The 17242-nt window shown below is 33.3% G+C and overlaps 1 protein-coding gene and 1 pseudogene across 1 annotated transcript; both read left to right on the top strand.

Annotated features, from left to right (window-relative positions):
* Window positions 1-7453: 7453 nt before the first annotated feature.
* On the top strand, window positions 7454-8689 carry LOC140955243 (uncharacterized; annotated as a pseudogene).
* Window positions 8690-16462: 7773 nt separating this feature from the next.
* On the top strand, window positions 16463-16789 carry LOC140955242 (uncharacterized). Its single transcript, XM_073407319.1, has one exon. It carries the CDS (start codon window positions 16463-16465, stop codon window positions 16787-16789), a length of 327 nt encoding a protein of 108 aa, XP_073263420.1.
* Window positions 16790-17242: the final 453 nt, after the last annotated feature.

Genomic DNA, 17242 nt, shown 5'->3' with positions numbered 1-17242 from the left:
ATTATCAAGTTTTAAATTCCTATAATGAAGATGAGAGAATTCTCATGGAACTTTAAAAGTCCAATTGTGTAAACTCATCTTTTCCAAGGATTTAAATGCATGCCTTCACATGTTTGTATTACTTCTAATCAAATTGAATCTTCAAATTATAAAAATCTCTAACTTCAATTCAAATTAATCATTAAAACTTTCTTAAAAATAAATAGACCTAGTAATACTATTCATGCAAGGGTTGAACAATCAAATTTAAATTTTAGCGTAATGTTATCTCTTATCCAATTATACGCTAACATGCATAACTCTCAATTTGACAATCTGGTCAAAAAAAAAATTACCAGAAATTTTCAAAGGTATTATTCTATATTAGGTTAAAATTTCAGGTTAATTGGAATTTAGAAAGACATCACAATAAAGGCTAAAAGGTGTTGTATGGATTTTGTTATTTGTTATCTTTTTGACTTGTGAACTTCTTATAATATTCTAAAATTTTTCCTTTTACCTTTGGCTATTTCAAACCAGTTTAGAAAATGACTCATAATGATACAATAATATCCAACAACTTATTTTTTAGAGTTTTCTAGTTCTACCAGGATCTTTAATGGACAATAATATATAGTTTTCAAGTGTGGCAAAGATTCTTATAATGTTTAAAAATCATTTTTTTTATAAGAATTCCTTATTTATCCTATCTATACAAGAAAAGGATGGATGGTGCTATTTAATAGCAAATTACTTTGCTTATTCTGGGCAATTTTCTTATTCAAAAAAAGAGATTAAAAGAGGCGACAATAAAGATAATTAATGTGTCATTCTCTTTCCATGAATTGCAAGGATTTTATGATATATAAGGAAGTTAAAAGGTGGTAGAATAATGGATCTAATTTAACAATTAAAATAAGAGTTGTCCTAGCTAATTTGAGACATTAAGGGGGTGGCTAAAAACTAACCTAAGCCTTCTAGGATGTTAAATTCAACCATAGAGGATTCTAGATAAGAAAAGCAATTGTTTTGGGCTATTTAAGCTTGTTTCAAGAATAACTATATTTATTATTTAGATTTTATGTTATTTTTATTATTTCAGACTTGTTTCAGTTTTAATTTGGACTTTTACTTTAAATTGGGTTCATGACAACCTATTAGTCATTGTTTTAGGTTTGTTACGTATGTTGGGCTTTAGTTCTTCTTCTTCTTTTTTTTTTTTTTTTTTGGGGGGGGGGGTGATATATAATCCATTAGGGTTATTAAGGTTGTTTTTTTAGTCTATTTAAATTATTTATTGTTGTCAAATTTGTGCAGCCATGGATTATTGAATAAAATTGTTGGTTTGCTTAGTGCAAAATATTTTTTCTTTATTAAACAAATAACAATTGAACTTATCAAAGTATAAATGACTTTGTGGTGTTCTTCGCATACTTTGAGTTTCTAATTCTCCATAATCAATGGGGCCAATTCACTTCCAATACTTTTTGTTCTCTAATACACAATTATCTTTGGGTTAAGGTTCTATCTCAAATTTGATTTTTAGCTTTTTAGGATTATGTCAATCTTGCTTGTGAGTTATTAGATCTTAAAGAATTTTAAGATTCCAATTATGTAAACTCCTTTTTATTTTCTAAGGATTTACATGTATGCATTTTTTATATTTGTATTACTTGTAATAAAATTGAACCTTTAAAATACAAAAATCTCTAATTTTCATTTTATTCATATATAAAACCTCAATTCAAATTAATTAAATAGACTTAGTAATAATTCACTCAATCAAATACCAAATTATTATAAGCCCATCATTTATTCATCCATAAAAACCATAATTCTAAAACCTTGACAATAAAATTTAAGGAGTATTCCATAGTGGCAAAAATAAAAACGAGGAAGCGAGATGACAGAGCTAATGATGGTGATTATATAAGCAGAGAACATGAAGAAAAAGATATGAGAATGTAATGATGGAGTCATGGAAAAAATTGAAAATGAACTATTACAACTAATTAGGGGATTCATAAGATTTTTAAAGTATAGGTTAAAAAATTAGGAATATTTAGGTTTTAAGGTTTTTTTTATCAGTTTCAATTGAAGAGTATGAATTATTATTTTAGGTTCAATTGTTTGTTTTTTCTTAAATAGTTGTGGAAAAGGGCTCGATTGTTTTTTTTTTTTTTGGAAAATGTTAAGATTAATTAATCCAAAAAATGTACAAGTGAATGAGAGGCATACCTCTCGGGAAAACAAAGGGAGGGAACACAGAAAAGAAAAACCAATACAAAATAAGCAAAAAATTCAAATAATTAGAGAGAGGCTACTATAATATCTAATAACCCTTACTGGCAAACATATACTTAACTCATCTCAACATAATAGATAATAGGATATAAGAAGGATTTGTAACCCTAGTAGCTGGAATCTTTTTGAAAGAGATAACTAATGTTCCTAGAGATAACTAATGTTCCTCGAGACCCCAATTGTCACAAAATATAGTTGGGATGGTGCATTTGTGTTCCATATTCATTAGGTGTGTTCTGATGAGATGATATATGTCATTATTGATAGTCTAAGGAGGTTGGAAGTGGTTGCTGAATAGGTGGTTATTTCTTTCTTGCCATAAAAGGTAAACCAAGGTTGATAGGAGGAGAAGAGCTATCAAGGTAAAACAAAGGGCTCGATTGTTACTAATGTCCTAGATGGATGTTTTATGCTAAATGATTTTTTTTTTCTTTCATCCCTGCATTTAATGGTATTTTTACTAGTCCTTTGTTCCTATATAACCTCAATTGATTTGTATATGGTTTACTTTTTGCTGACTATTTTGAATTGTGCATACAATTAAGGATTGACCATAAATACACTTATTTGCATGTCTAAGCCTATTGTTTTAGTTTTGCACTATTCAAATATGCATGTTACATTCTTTTATGTTTTGAAATAACCAATTTTTTATTTCTACCTTTATTTCTCTTTAAGTGGAGGAGGTCAATGAAGAGAAATCTTGCTTATGATAAAAAAAAAAATGTGATACTCTAATTGATAGCCCATATTATAAAGGCATGTGGAAACCTCAAAATATCCAAAACCTTGATTACTTTAAGCTTAAAAAACTTAGTTTTAAGCTCGTTGCTATAATTAGTGTTGAAATTCAGACCTTTTAGTATGATAGTGATGAGAAAGTCATAGATATATGGAGGGAAACAACATGTAAACTTAAGTTTAAAGTTAACCCTGAGGGGTGTCGCACGTCACCTGCGCGGCGTCAGCTGCCGATTTTTTTGTTTCTCGTTTTGCTTGGGTTTGGTTCGTTGGGAGTCGCCACCTAGTATTTCATTGAGAGCTACTAGGAAACCCATATATACTAGTTTTTGTCAGAAATTCGAGTATAAGGGACTAGTTGTGGCTAGGGAAGGTATTAACACCCCTAGCACACCCTATATATGGTAAGTTGCTTTTGCGATTTGATATGATTTAAAATTTTGAAATATTAATCAAATTCTAAGGTTTTAATATATCAGTTATTAAATCCCAGAATATATGAAGAAACATGTTCTTACATTTTCATAGAAGATATAACATGATTTTATTTATCCTTGAGATATTTGCCCATATTCAAATTAAATACTTAATTCTTTTTGTCTTTTTTTTTATAATTCAATAACATAAATAAAAATTCAAACACACACACCTCTTTTCCATTATGTTTTTTTTTTAATACACCCACATTTACAAAATAATATAAATTAAACAAAAAAGCTAACAATAATTTAAATACATATTCAAACATGTAACAATTACAAAAAGGTCCCTAAAAAGTCCAGGAACTGCAGAGGCCCTTTGGAACTATAGGAGCGGTGGTGGTGCGTGGATTTATGCACCGCCGCAGAAAAGACCGGTGACAGGGGAGATTCGAAATGGCTTCCTTCCCTCTTCACCCTCCTGTCAGTTGTGAACAACGTTGTTACCTGCAAATCTATGTTCCTTTTTATTTCAGTATATTGTAGGAAGATTAAATGAAACATTCCTTGTGTTTGACCTGGTTTTTACAATTATACTATGAATTTATTTTGTTTGTGATAGTAAAGTCAAAATTATATTTTGGAGGTTTTGACGACGAACCAAATTTTAGCTTCGTTGCTACGGAAGTTTTTATCTAATTTTCCTTTAAATATGGAACTAATTTATGCCAAGATCTTCTTATACAGGTGAACTAGTTTTTAATCCAAAAGTTGAGAGAACTGCAAGAGAAAATAGGAAGAAAAAAAGACAAGAGGAGAACCCGTTAACCTTAACACTTTCAACCAGTAATTTGAAAAGTGAAAGAGAAGCAGAAGTCTCTGCAACATTGCAGAACATAGAACATCAATGGAGTTAGTAACTCCTACCGTGAACCAATAACCTTTGTGCATTAAATTTTCAAATATTGATGTAGCCTTTGAGTTAAAATCTAGTTTGATTCATATAGTACTTACTTTCTGAGTTCTTGCAGGTGAGGGCCCCCATAAGCACTTGAAAGAATTCCATGTTGTTTGCTCAACAATGAAGCCACAAGGAGTGACAGAGGAAAAAATTAAATTGAGAGCTTTCCCATTCTCATTATCTGACAAAGCAAAGGATTGGCTTTACTTCCTTTTTTTAGGATTAATAAGAACATGGATTGCCTTAAAGAGAAAGTTCCTGGAAAAATTCTTTCCAGCTTCCAAGATTGGAACAATTCATAAGGAGCAATTCAATATTCCATTGTTAGATGCGACTAAGCAAATTCCATAATATGCTAGATTTCTCAAGGAGTTATGCACCAACAAAAAGAAGATAAAAACTGAAGAGAAAATTAGAGTGGGAGAGAAAATATCTACAATGACACTAGAATACAAGGATCCATGTATGTTAACTATACCCTATATGATTGGCAATCATAAGTTGGAAATGGCTATGCTTGATTTAAGAGCATCGATTAATCTTATGCCACTATCAATTTACATGGGTTTAAATTTAAGACCTTTTAAAGAAATAAAGGTAATAATTCAATTAACGGATATGTCTAATTTATACCCTGTAGACATTGTTGAGGATGTTCTAATTAGAGCAAATGAACTGATTTTTCCTATGGATTTTTACATTATTGACATGGATGATAAGTTTTCTTTAAATCCAACTCATATATTGTTAGGCAGACCATTTATGAAAAATAACAAGAGCCACGATCGATGCGTATAAAGGAACTTTATCTTTTGAGTTTGAAGGAAAAATAGTAACATTTCATATTTTTGATGCTATGAAATATCCAGAATACTCTGAATCTGTTTTTTCATGTTGATGTAATTAACCCCATTGTGCAAGATGATTATGAGCATGATTTTTTGAAAGATGAGTTGAACTTCGTATTACAATATAACAAGACAAATACGGATATAAAGTTGAAGAATAATAAGGATATGAAAAAAACAATTATGTATTTGCATTCACTACTTGAAATAATAAACAGGTTAGTTAACTTTCCTTTACAACTACCAAATTCTTATGAAAGTGTTTTGACCTTCTGTTGAATAGGCCTTAAAGCTAGAATTGAATCTTTACCCAAACATTTAAAGTATGTGTACTTGGGAGATGATAAAACCCTAAGAGTGATTATTGCAAATGATCTAGCCAATGTTTGAGAAGAAAAACTATTGAGAGTTTTCTAACCAAAGACAACAAAGAAAGACACTTTTGAGAGGCAACCCAAGCATGGTGTTACACCACAACCAATAATTTTTTTTTTTTGTTTAGTTCATTTTATTGCTTTCTCTATTTTCAGTATTGATTAATTTGAACTTTTCCCACCATATTTTCTTCATATTTTATATTCCCTTAGTTGGAATTGTAGAGGACATTTACATTTTAGTTGCAAAATCAGCCTTTAATGATTCAGCAATACAACATTGCTCAAAACAGAATACATTCAAGGCAATTTTCTTTACTTCCCCATTTATCTTTAGTACAGTCATTAAGGACAATGTCCATCTTAAGTGAGGGGGGATTTAGAGGCTTTCTATGTTGGTGGCATTATGCTCTGCTTTGTCAATTCTAATATGCCTGCATCTTTATGTTTTAAAATCAGTGATTTGGGGGCTGTCTATTGGAAACATAATTTTCATATTTATCGGACTAAAATATTTTTTATGGTGGTGTTATTTGAATGTCATAAGTTCTAATATCATTAATGAATTCTCAACTAAGCTCGTAAAGAAATCATAAAATGATTGAATGATGATTTTGCTTTTATTTTTAAAGATTATTTAGTCAAGCTATTTTCTTTAGGACTAAAGTAACTGGATTTAGTAGACACCTCTATGAGACTTTGAGCTTTATGACCGACACATCCATATTGGCCTCTATTTTCCTTTCATGTGTGATTTTCTTCCATTGGTTTTGTTTCTCCAGAATTTGCTATGATTCTAATCAAATAGGTTGAATAAGTTAGAGCTAAATCAATATTATTCAAATTATTTAGTTAACGTAATTAATTAATACATGTTATCATCATTATTTTATACATGTTTGATTTAAGTAATGAATGATTGTTCATTGATGTATAAAGATTCACCCAAAGGGTTGCGGGGGATGAATTATTATAATGGAATTCAAGGTTTTATTAATTACTTACGTACTATCTAATCCAAGAAATATTAGTGGAGGGGATATTAGATGTCTATGCTAGAGGTGTAAAAATAAAAAAGTTTCATGATCCAGTTGTTGTAACGATGCATCTTCTACAAAAAGGGTTTATGAAGAAATACGCACACAGAGAACCATATGTTCCTAAAGATACCATGGTAGAAATGATGGCTAGGTTAACTTCTAATTCTAGCAACGTGCATGGAGTTATAGATGACAATAATAATCTTTATAGGAATATGGTTATGAATACGATGTGAATGAATCAGAGTCATGCTGGTCAATATCCAATTGTAGATAAAAAAAATCTAATATAAACGCAATTAGGTTTTTAAAAATTTTAAAAGATTATGATGAAACATTATAGAATGGTTGCATAAATCACATTAAATTATTTATTGTTGCATAGATGTTTGACATCAAGTTACATCAAGTTAAATCATGAGTTGAGTAAGGCCGATAACGACTGAATTGTTGAATGAAAGAAAAGCATTTTACCCAAAAGGAATATACTGAAAAAGAAATTCTATGTTGCTAAGTCTATGATGAAACTCCTCAATCTAGGAAACCAAAAATTTGACATATGTCTAAACTTCTGCATGTTATACTATCTTAAAAACACAGAGTTGACCGAGTATAAAATATATGGGTATTCTTATTATAAACCTATAACTAGCAGGGGAAGGACTCTTTTCGTAGATAAAGAACTTAGATACTTCCCAATCACGCCTAGACTACAGAGGTTATTTATGTCACCAAAGACTACTGAGCACATGATATGACACCAATCACATGATGCATGGATGGAGTGATGATACATCCTTTCGATGGTGAAGCCTGAAAACACTTTAACAATGTGCATCCTTAATTTTTAGTAGAGACAATGAACATGGCATCTTGGGTTATGTACAAATGGATTCAATCTATTCAGGTCATTTGCTGCTCTTTATTCTCGTTGGCTGGTGATATTTACAATTTACAACTTGCCATCAGGGATGTGTATGAGGTTGAAGTTCATGTTTTTATCTACAACCATACCCGATCCTAATAGTCCAGGTTAGAATATAGATGTTTGTCTTAACCATTAATTGATGAGTCAGAGTAGTTGTAGTCATCCAGAGCTTTGACTTATGATGTATCGAGGAGATTTTTTTTTATGAAGGCAACTTAAATATGTACTATCAATGATTTTCCAGCTTATGAAATGGTGTCTAGTTGGAGAATGCATGAAAAACTAACATGTCCATATAGTATGGAAAATAACGAGGCATTCACACTAATAAATTATGGTAAAATGTTTTTTTTGCTACCACCGATGGTTCTTGCCAATAAATCACAAGTTTAGAAAGAACAAAAAAGACTTCTTTATTGGTAGAGTTGAGAGGGATGTTACATTGCCACTTAGTTCAGGTAAAGAATTGTATAACGTGGTATCAGAGTATGGTGATATTGTGTTTGATTTTCAATCTAGTAAAAAGAAATTTCCTGATTTTGGTTTGACCCATAATTGGGTAAAGCGAAGTATTTTTTAGGAGCTTTCTTTTTGGAAGACTAATATTTTCCTCCATAACATTGATGTCATATGCATAGAAAATAACATATTTGAGAATATTTTCAACACAATTATAGACGTGAAGGGAAGATAAAGGACAATATCAAGGCTAGAATGGATATAACTTTATTTTTTTACCGTAAAAATATGCAGTTAGTTTAAGTTGGGTCACAGGTTACAAAGCCCAAAGGCAGCTTCGCCTTAGACAAGAATGCATAGTTACTTGTCTACTAATGGCTTAAAAGTCTGTGTTTTCATAATGGACATAACTCAAACATATCAAGGTTAATGAATTTAGAGGACTGCAGATTGTATGGAATAAAGAGCCATAACTGCCACGTGTTTATGCAAACATTCATTCCATTAGTTTACTTGGATTTATTGCCAAAGAGGATATGAGATGCGCTCACGGAAGTCAATCACTTCTTTAGAGATTATGCTCCAACAAGTTACAAACACAACACAAATAGAGGAAAAATTGGAGACCTAATCTAATATAGATGGATATATCTATTTGAGAGCTTAGGGTTTACATATGCATCATAATTAAGATTTTATTATCTTTTTTTGCATATTTCAAAGCATTCATTTAATTCCATGCAGGTACTTGTTCAATCTTAAGATAAAGATATATAAAAAAAAGGCACATGTTGAGGCTTCAATATGCGAGACCTATATTATTAAAAAAAATCTTAGCATTTATCTCATACTATTTTGAGCCTTAATTGAGAATAAGAATCAACTGTGTTCCAAGGCATGACAATGGTAGGGAAGTGCTTTCGAGTGGGAACCTATCAATATTCTCTCATCCTGGACGATCCATACCAAAAAATATTGTAAGGGAAAGATATTTTTCATAAATAAAATTTAGATAAGCATATAATTATGTGCTATTTAATTGATGAACTAAGACCTTTTATTTAGTAAGTAGACTACTTAACATGCCATTGCTTTTTAATAATTTATCTCTTATAATATCACAAATGATACATTATTGAATTCCTTGTAGGCTACATTGTCAATCTTTACCTTCGCAAAACTCATAGCTGATTAATTCTCAAATCTTTCAATCACAAGATGAACAATTTTTCACGTGATTTAGAAAATATGTAAGTATTGTTATATCTTGAGATACTTAATTTCATTACATATTTCTCATTAACTGTTCATCAATGGACATGTGTTTCATACTAAATAATATAGGCAAGGTAGAAAGACATGTAGCAGTGAGGTTTGTGTTAAGGGATCAACTTCTAATGAGTTTAAAGTTGACTACCATGGAAAGTTGGAAGAGGTTATTGAATTGTAATATCATAGCGAGCAGAATAAAGTATTTTTATTCAAATGCTATTGTTATCACACCACTGGCAAAGAAATTAGAGTATATCCTCATCATGGTTTGGTCAAAATTAATTTAAAGGCTAAATTCTGTAATGTTAACGATGTCTTTGTTTTCGCCAATAATGACAACAAGTTTATTACATATACAATCCTTCCTTTAGAAAGAATCGTTCAAGAAATGATTGGTTATGCGTAGTGAAAACCAAACCTAGAGGTTGTGTTAAGGTTTTTCAGGATGGAAATGATGAATTAACTATGAGAGATGATGTCTTTTAACATGGTGAGTTAGTTGATCCATATCAAATTGCTCCATCTAATGACTTAGAAGAAACTTCAAATTTTTGCATATCCAAGAATATTTTTATTGATGTTGACACTAAAGAGTTAAATGATGTTTTGAGCTCCAACGAACATGCACAAGTCGATGAAGATGATAACGATGAAATCAATATACAAGATTGTGATAGAGATGAGGACGAGTCAATTGATGAAGAGGAAGAGAATTTTTATTAATTTTCACAACATGAATATGTAATATCATAAACTATAATGTAATATTTATGGACGAAATTCACTTTAATGTAATGACAATGATGTTAATTTATTATTGAATGACAATGAAATATTTATTCTATTATTGTTATGTGAACTAGTGTTATTGTGTTGTGGTAAAAATGTGAATTTAAGTATTTGCAGGATGGATAAATAGTGAATATATATAAAATTTGGCATTAGACACGTTTTATACCAATAGAAATACCGACAGATTGTACATTATATACTGGTATACTGACGAAACATATTTGTCGGTATATTCTAGAGACTATAAGAATTGTTCTTTTTCACCCTAACATTGTTCATGGTATTCATTATATACGAGTATACCGACAAAATGTGTCCATCGATATATTTTAGAGACCATGGGAACTACTCCACTTCTCCTTGATACTATTCATAGTGTTCATTACGTACGAGTATACCGATGAAATGTGTACATCAGTATATTATAGAGATAATAAGAATTGTTCACTTCTCAACGACATTGTTCACAATGTTCATTAGATATCGGTTGATAAGGGAATTTTTAGCATATATATTTTCCACTATTCATGCTTGATTTTTAAATATTTTGGATGTGTTACACAAGACAATTAGAATTTTGAATCTCTTTTTGAATTATTGACCTCGTGGAAAATTAATGTGTTTTCAGATCTTAGGTTACTGAACAGGCAGAGCCCGGTAGTGAAACTGAACAGTGATTCATTATGTGTTGCAAAAGAAGCTATACAAATTAGTTCTAGATGTTCGTCACCATTTTCAAATAGCTAAGATGAAGGTGTACAAAACATATGAAGGGCATATAACTCAGTTTTTTTTTTCAAAGCCCAAAAAGCGAGTTGAAAAACAAGGATTGAACCAGCCCGAAATTTCTGCACTGCAAAGACTGTTTCTGTTTATGGCCCTTATCTCAACGCTTAGAGGTCCAAAAATTGCAAGATCAGTTTCGTTGGAAAGAAAATTTGATTCTCTACAATTTCTCCAGAAATAGATATCATTGAATTCAAACGTTTTCTACCTCAAATCTGGCCCGCAATGTCTGAGTAGGAAGGAATTCAATGCAGAAAAGGAAACTTTCCTCATTACTACAGGGGTAGAAAAACCACAATATAAAAGAAGAGAAGGGGGGGTATGAAAATAGAGTGAAGACATGTAGAAACCCTACAACATAGAAAAGAAAAACAGAGGAGGCGGCACCAAGGGGAACAAAAAAAGAGCAGAGACAAAACTATTGAAAACCGGGAGGACACCTATCTATTTGACAGAAATTCTCTGCTTTTGAGTGATGTTCATCGTATCAAGTTTGTTTCTTTTTAATTTAACTATGGAGTAGACTTTTATTCTAGGATTTTTTATGTAACCTTACTATGATTATGTGAACAATTTCTTCGATTAAATTATTACATTAAGATGTTGAGTATTTCATTCTATATGTAATGCTTGCGTGTGTTTGGCCAACGTCTACATGATTTAGAATTCAATTTGAAACTGAGAAGTGATAATTGTTTTAGCTATTGTTTGAAATACCATAAGAGATCTATAGGATAGAGATATCCTAAGAACTTTTGTAATCGTTACAATTAAGAACAAAACGCGAGAGACTTAAAATAGTTGAGGCATCATGGTAGACAATGAAAATCCTGAGCAAGATACACGGGCATTAAGAGATTTTGCTCTCCCACAGGTGATAGAAATCCGTTATGTTATCAAGAAACCAAGGATTGAGGCCAATAATTTTGAGATCAAACCAATAATATTGCAGATGATTTAGACCTCAGTTCAGTTTTATGGGTTGCCAAGTGATGATCCTAATGCCTATATTGCAAGTTTCTTAGAAATTTGCGACACATTTAAGCATAATGGCGTTACTGATGATGCCATTAGCCTCAGGCTGTTTCCATTTTCTCTGCGAGATAGAGTGAAGAACTGGTTAAACTTCATGCCTGTAGATTCAGTTATCAGCTGGGAAGATTTAGCATATAAATTCCTTGCTAAATTTTTTCCACTAGCCAAGACAACAAAAATGTGCATTGAGATAGCTAACTTCGCCCAACTTGAGAGTGAACCATTGTATGAGACATGGGAGAGATACAGGATTTGCTCAGGCGATGCCCCCACCATGGACTACCGAAGTGGATGCAGGTGCAGAATTTTTACAATGAATTGAATGCCTCTACAAGAACACTAATTGATTTAGCTTCAGGAGGAGCTTTTATAAGTAAGTCACAAGATAATGCTTACAACTTAATGGAAGAAATGGCTATGAATAATTACTAATGGCCAAATGAAAGAAGGATACAAAAGAAGACTATTGGGGTGCACGGAATTGATGCAATCACGGCATTAACATCTCAAGTCCATTCACTAACTCAGCAACTGAAAACCACTCAACTGTCAGCAAATGCCAACCATACAACGTGTGATTTTTGCCATGGAAATCACACAAGTGAAGAATGTCAGGTTAGGAAACCATTCTCCCAAGCAGAGCATGCTTATTTTGTGTCAAATTACAGCCGGCAGAACAACCCTTACAGTGCAACATATAATCCTGGTTGGAGAAATCATCCTAATTTCTCGTGGAACAATCAAACTTTCATGAATAATCTAGCCATGCCATCTTCAAGTGAGCACATAAAAGAGAATAAAAACTTGAAGAAGCTATGACACAATTAACAAACAACACCAGCAGATTCATAACTGAAACAAATACCAATCTACAGAACCAGGCAGCTTTAATTCAAAATTTAGAGGTTTAGGTTGGTCAGTTAGCCAATATGCTCACGGGTAGACAACAAGGAAATCTACCAAGCACAATTGAAATTAATCCTAAGGAGCAATGCAAGGCCATAACTTTAAGAAGTGGAAAAGAAGTGGAGCAGACTGCTGGAAACAAGAGTGCAGGAGGAGAAGAAGAGGAGCAAGTGGCTAAACCAGTTCAGAATATGAAAAAATCTGATCCTCTACCAGAACCAATGCAAGAAATAATGCAGATAATTCCATTTCCACAATGTCTCAAGAAGAATAAACTTGATAAACAATTTTCTAAATTCTTGATGTGTTTAAAAAATTGTAGATTAACATTCCTTTTACAGATGCTCTTGAATAAATGCCAAGCTATGTGAAATTTCTGAAGGACATCCTCTCAAACAAAATAAAGCTAGAGGAATATGAGACTGTTGCTCTTACTTAGGAATGCAGTGCCATTTTGCAAAAAAAACTGCCTCCTAAACTTAAGGATCCACGGAGTTTCACTATACCAAATTCTATTGGAAATTCTATATTTGAAAAAGCTTTATGTGATTTAGGTGCAAGTATTAATCTCATGCCTTTATCTATCTTTATGAAGCTAGGTTTAGGTGATGCAAAGCCAACTACAGTAACACTGCAGCTAGCTGACAGGTCATTGAAGCATCCAAGGGGAATAATTGAAGACGTACTGGTGAAAGTGGGCAAGTTCATCTTTCCAGCAGACTTCATCATACTAGATATGGAGGAGGATAATGAGATTCCTATCTTGCTTGGCTGACCATTCTTAGCCACTGGAGGTGCGTTAATTGATGTGAAGAAAGGGGAGCTGCGGTTAAGGGTGAATGAAGAGGAGGTGATTTTCAATATGTTTAAAGCCATCAAACAACCAAATATGGGGGAGAGTTGCTTCAGCATTCAAGTGGTGGCGTCCTTAATTAATGACAAAGTCAAGCTTCCAACTGACCCGTTAGAAACATGTCTTTTAAATAAGGTATGGGAAGAGGATGCTGAGATAACAGAATATACATATTGGATGGACTCTTTTAAACCTAACTGCAGAAGATACTTTGAAGATTTGGGACAACCAACACAAAAAATAAAATCAACCAATGAACAAGCACCGGTTCTGGAATTGCAACCTCTGCCAGAACACCTTCGGTATGCATATCTTGGAGAAGCTTCCACCTATCTTGTGATAGTCTCTGCAAAGCTATCCAAAACAGAGGAAGAAAAATTATTGAGGGTGTTGAGAAAACATAAGGCAGCTCTCGGGTGGGTATTGGCAGATATCAAAGGCATCAGTCCCTCTATTTGTATGCATAAAATTCTGTTAGAGGATGAAGTCAAGCCAATAGTTGAATATCAAAGAAGGCTTAACCCGACCATGAAAGAGGTAGTCCGAAAAGAAGTTCTGAAATGGTTAGATGCTGGTATTATTTATCCAATCTTTGACAGCTCATGGGTGAGCCCAGTCCAAGTTATGCCCAAAAAAGGAGGAATGACAGTGGTAAGGGATGCATATAACAAATTGATACCTACTAGACCAGTAACTGGATGAAGGATTTGTATGGATTATCGAAAGCTCAACAAGGCAACACGCAAAGATCACTCCCCCCTACCATTCATTGATCAGATGCTGGACATGTTAGCTAGGCATGAATACTACTGTTTCTTAGATGGTTATTCGAGATATAACCAAATAGCCATAGCACCTGAGGACCAAGAGAAGACCACTTTCACCTGCACTTATGGTACTTTTGCTTTCAGAAGAATGCCTTTTGGGTTGTATAATGCACCAGCTACCTTTCAGAGGTGCATGATGGCTATCTTTTCAGACATGGTGGAGCAGATCATTGAGGTCTTCATGGATGACTTTTCTATATTTGGAACTTCTTTCGATGATTGCCTTGCAAAATTGGCATTGGTTTTGGAGCATTGTGAAAAGACAAACTTGATTTTGAACTGGGAAAAATGTCACTTCATGGTAACAGAGGGTATAATATTGGGGCACCGGATTTCAGGAAAAGGAATAGAGGTAGACAGAGCTAAAATTGAGGCAATAGACAAGCTTCTGCCGCCAACTACAATCAAAGGGGCTAAGAGTTTCCTTTGTCATGCGGGATTTTATGGGAGGTTCATCAAAGACTTCTCTAAAATATCCAAACCGTTATGCAATTTTCTGCTAAAAGACACAAAGTTCCAGATTGATGAGGAATGCAAGACAACCTTTATGTTATTGAAAGAAAGGCTAGTGACAGCTCCTATTGTAATTGCACCGGATTGGGAGAAATCATTTGAGCTGATGTGTGATACAAGTGATTATGTAATTGGAGCAGTATTGGGGCAGTGAAAAAATAATGTGTTTCACACCATATATTATGCCAGTAGAACACTCAACGATGCCTAGCTAAACTACGCCACAACCGAGAAAGAGTTGCTTGTTGTGATCTATGCATTTGATAAGTTTCAGCCTTACCTGATGGGAAACAAAGTACTGGTGTATACTGATCATGCTACAATTAGACACCTAGTGTCTAAGAAAGATGCCAAACCTAGACTCATCCGTTGGATCCTATTACTGCAAGAATTTGATGCATAAATTAAAAATAAAAAGGGGATTGAGAACGTGGTGGCAGATCATCTTTCAAGGCTAGAATTGACACAGCAGTTGGAGCCTAAATTCACGGTTATAAATGAATGTTTTCCTGATGAAAGACTCTTAGCAATTTCCACTAACAAATTCTTTCCTTGGTATGCAGATTATGTCAACTTTCTTGCAGGTAAGATCATACCGCCAGATTTTTCTTACCAGCAAAAGAAGAAATTTTTTTTTGAAGTCAAACACTACTTCTAGGAGGAACCAATACTTTATCAGCATTGTGCATATCAAGTCATCAAGAGGTGCGTTCCAGAAGAGGAAATGACAAATATATTAAAGCACTGCCACACACTTGAATATGGGGGGCACTTTGGAACACAACGCACTGCAGCCAAAGTTCTGCAGTTAGATTTTTATTGGCCTATTATGTTTAAAGATGCTCATGCTTTTGTTACTGCTTGTGATAGATGTCAGCATACTGGGAATATATCTCGACAAAATGAAATGCCACTGCAAAATATCCTAGAAGTTGAATTATTTGATGTTTGGGGCATCGATTTCATGGGACCTTTTCCTTCATCCTATAACAACAAATACATTCTTTTAGCAGTGGATTATGTATCAAAGTGGATCGAGGCAATTGCAACGCCTACAAATGATGGCAAGGTGGTACTTAATTTTCTACGAAAGAACATCTTTACCAGATTTGGTACTCCTTGAGCCATCATTAGTGATAAAGGAACTAATTTTTGCAAAAAGCAATTTGAAGCACTACTATCTAAGTATGGAGTCAGACACAAAAGAGCATTGGCTTATCATCCTCAGACAAATGGCTAAATAGAGGTATCAAATAGAGAGGTGAAGCAAATCTTAGAGAAAACAGTAAGTAATTCTCGGAAAGATTGGGCAAGAAAGCTAGATGATGCATTGTTGAATTAGAGTATAAGGCATACTGGGCAATGAAACAACTGAACATGGATTTGCAGGTTACAGGTGAGAAAAGAATCTTGTAACTTAATGAGATGGATGAATTTCGCAATGAGTCCTATGAAAATGCCAAGATATACAAGGAAAGAACCAAGGCATGGCATGACAAACACATTGTACATAAGGAGTTTGTCCTTGGTCAACAGGTATTACTCTTCAATTCACGGCTATGCTTATTTCCTGGTAAGCTCAAATCACAATGGTCAGGACCATTTACGGTTGTGAAGGTATTTCCTTATGGAGCAGTAGAGGTCACCCATGATGAAAAGGGAACATTCACAATAAATGGGCAGCGTCTAAAGCATTATAGGAATGGGGAGTCTATTGAAAAAAGGGATGATATCCCTCTCACTTCATCTTAGATAAATGGAAAAGTCAACCTAATGGCTATAACTAAGCGCTGATTAGGAGGCAACCTAAAAAAAAAAAAAAAAACCTTATCTGTTTCATTGAGTTGTGCAGGGATTGATCATACAAGTAAATAACCAAAAGCAACAACAAACTCACACCCACATAGTCAAAAGGAAGTATTCGAAAGCCTTTCTATTCTTTGTTTTTCCATTGAGGACAATGTGATATTTAAATTTGGGGGAGACATTGCATGCTTTGACTATAAAAGACACTGCACACTAGAACCATGAAAACAGAGGGTGAAAAGTGATATGCATTTAAGACCAACTTTGACATTTTTAGGTGCTTCATGATGTATCCATGATATTCCTTGGCTTAAAGCGGATAATATCTTATAAAGTTGGATTAAGCATTATCATTTTCTTTTGAATTATTGAAGTACATTTTTCCAGCCCAGTCATGTA

The sequence above is a fragment of the Populus alba genome, chromosome 1, assembly GCF_005239225.2.
Source record: "Populus alba chromosome 1, ASM523922v2, whole genome shotgun sequence".
NCBI lineage: Eukaryota > Viridiplantae > Streptophyta > Magnoliopsida > Malpighiales > Salicaceae > Populus > Populus alba.
Note: the sequence above shows the minus strand (reverse complement) of the source record. Positions and strands in the feature narration are given on the sequence as shown.

What these genes read in the sequence shown, in the direction of transcription:
- LOC140955242 (XM_073407319.1), top strand. Translation starts at nt 16,463, where the DNA reads ATGGATGAATTTCGCAATGAGTCCTATGAAAATGCCAAGATATACAAG.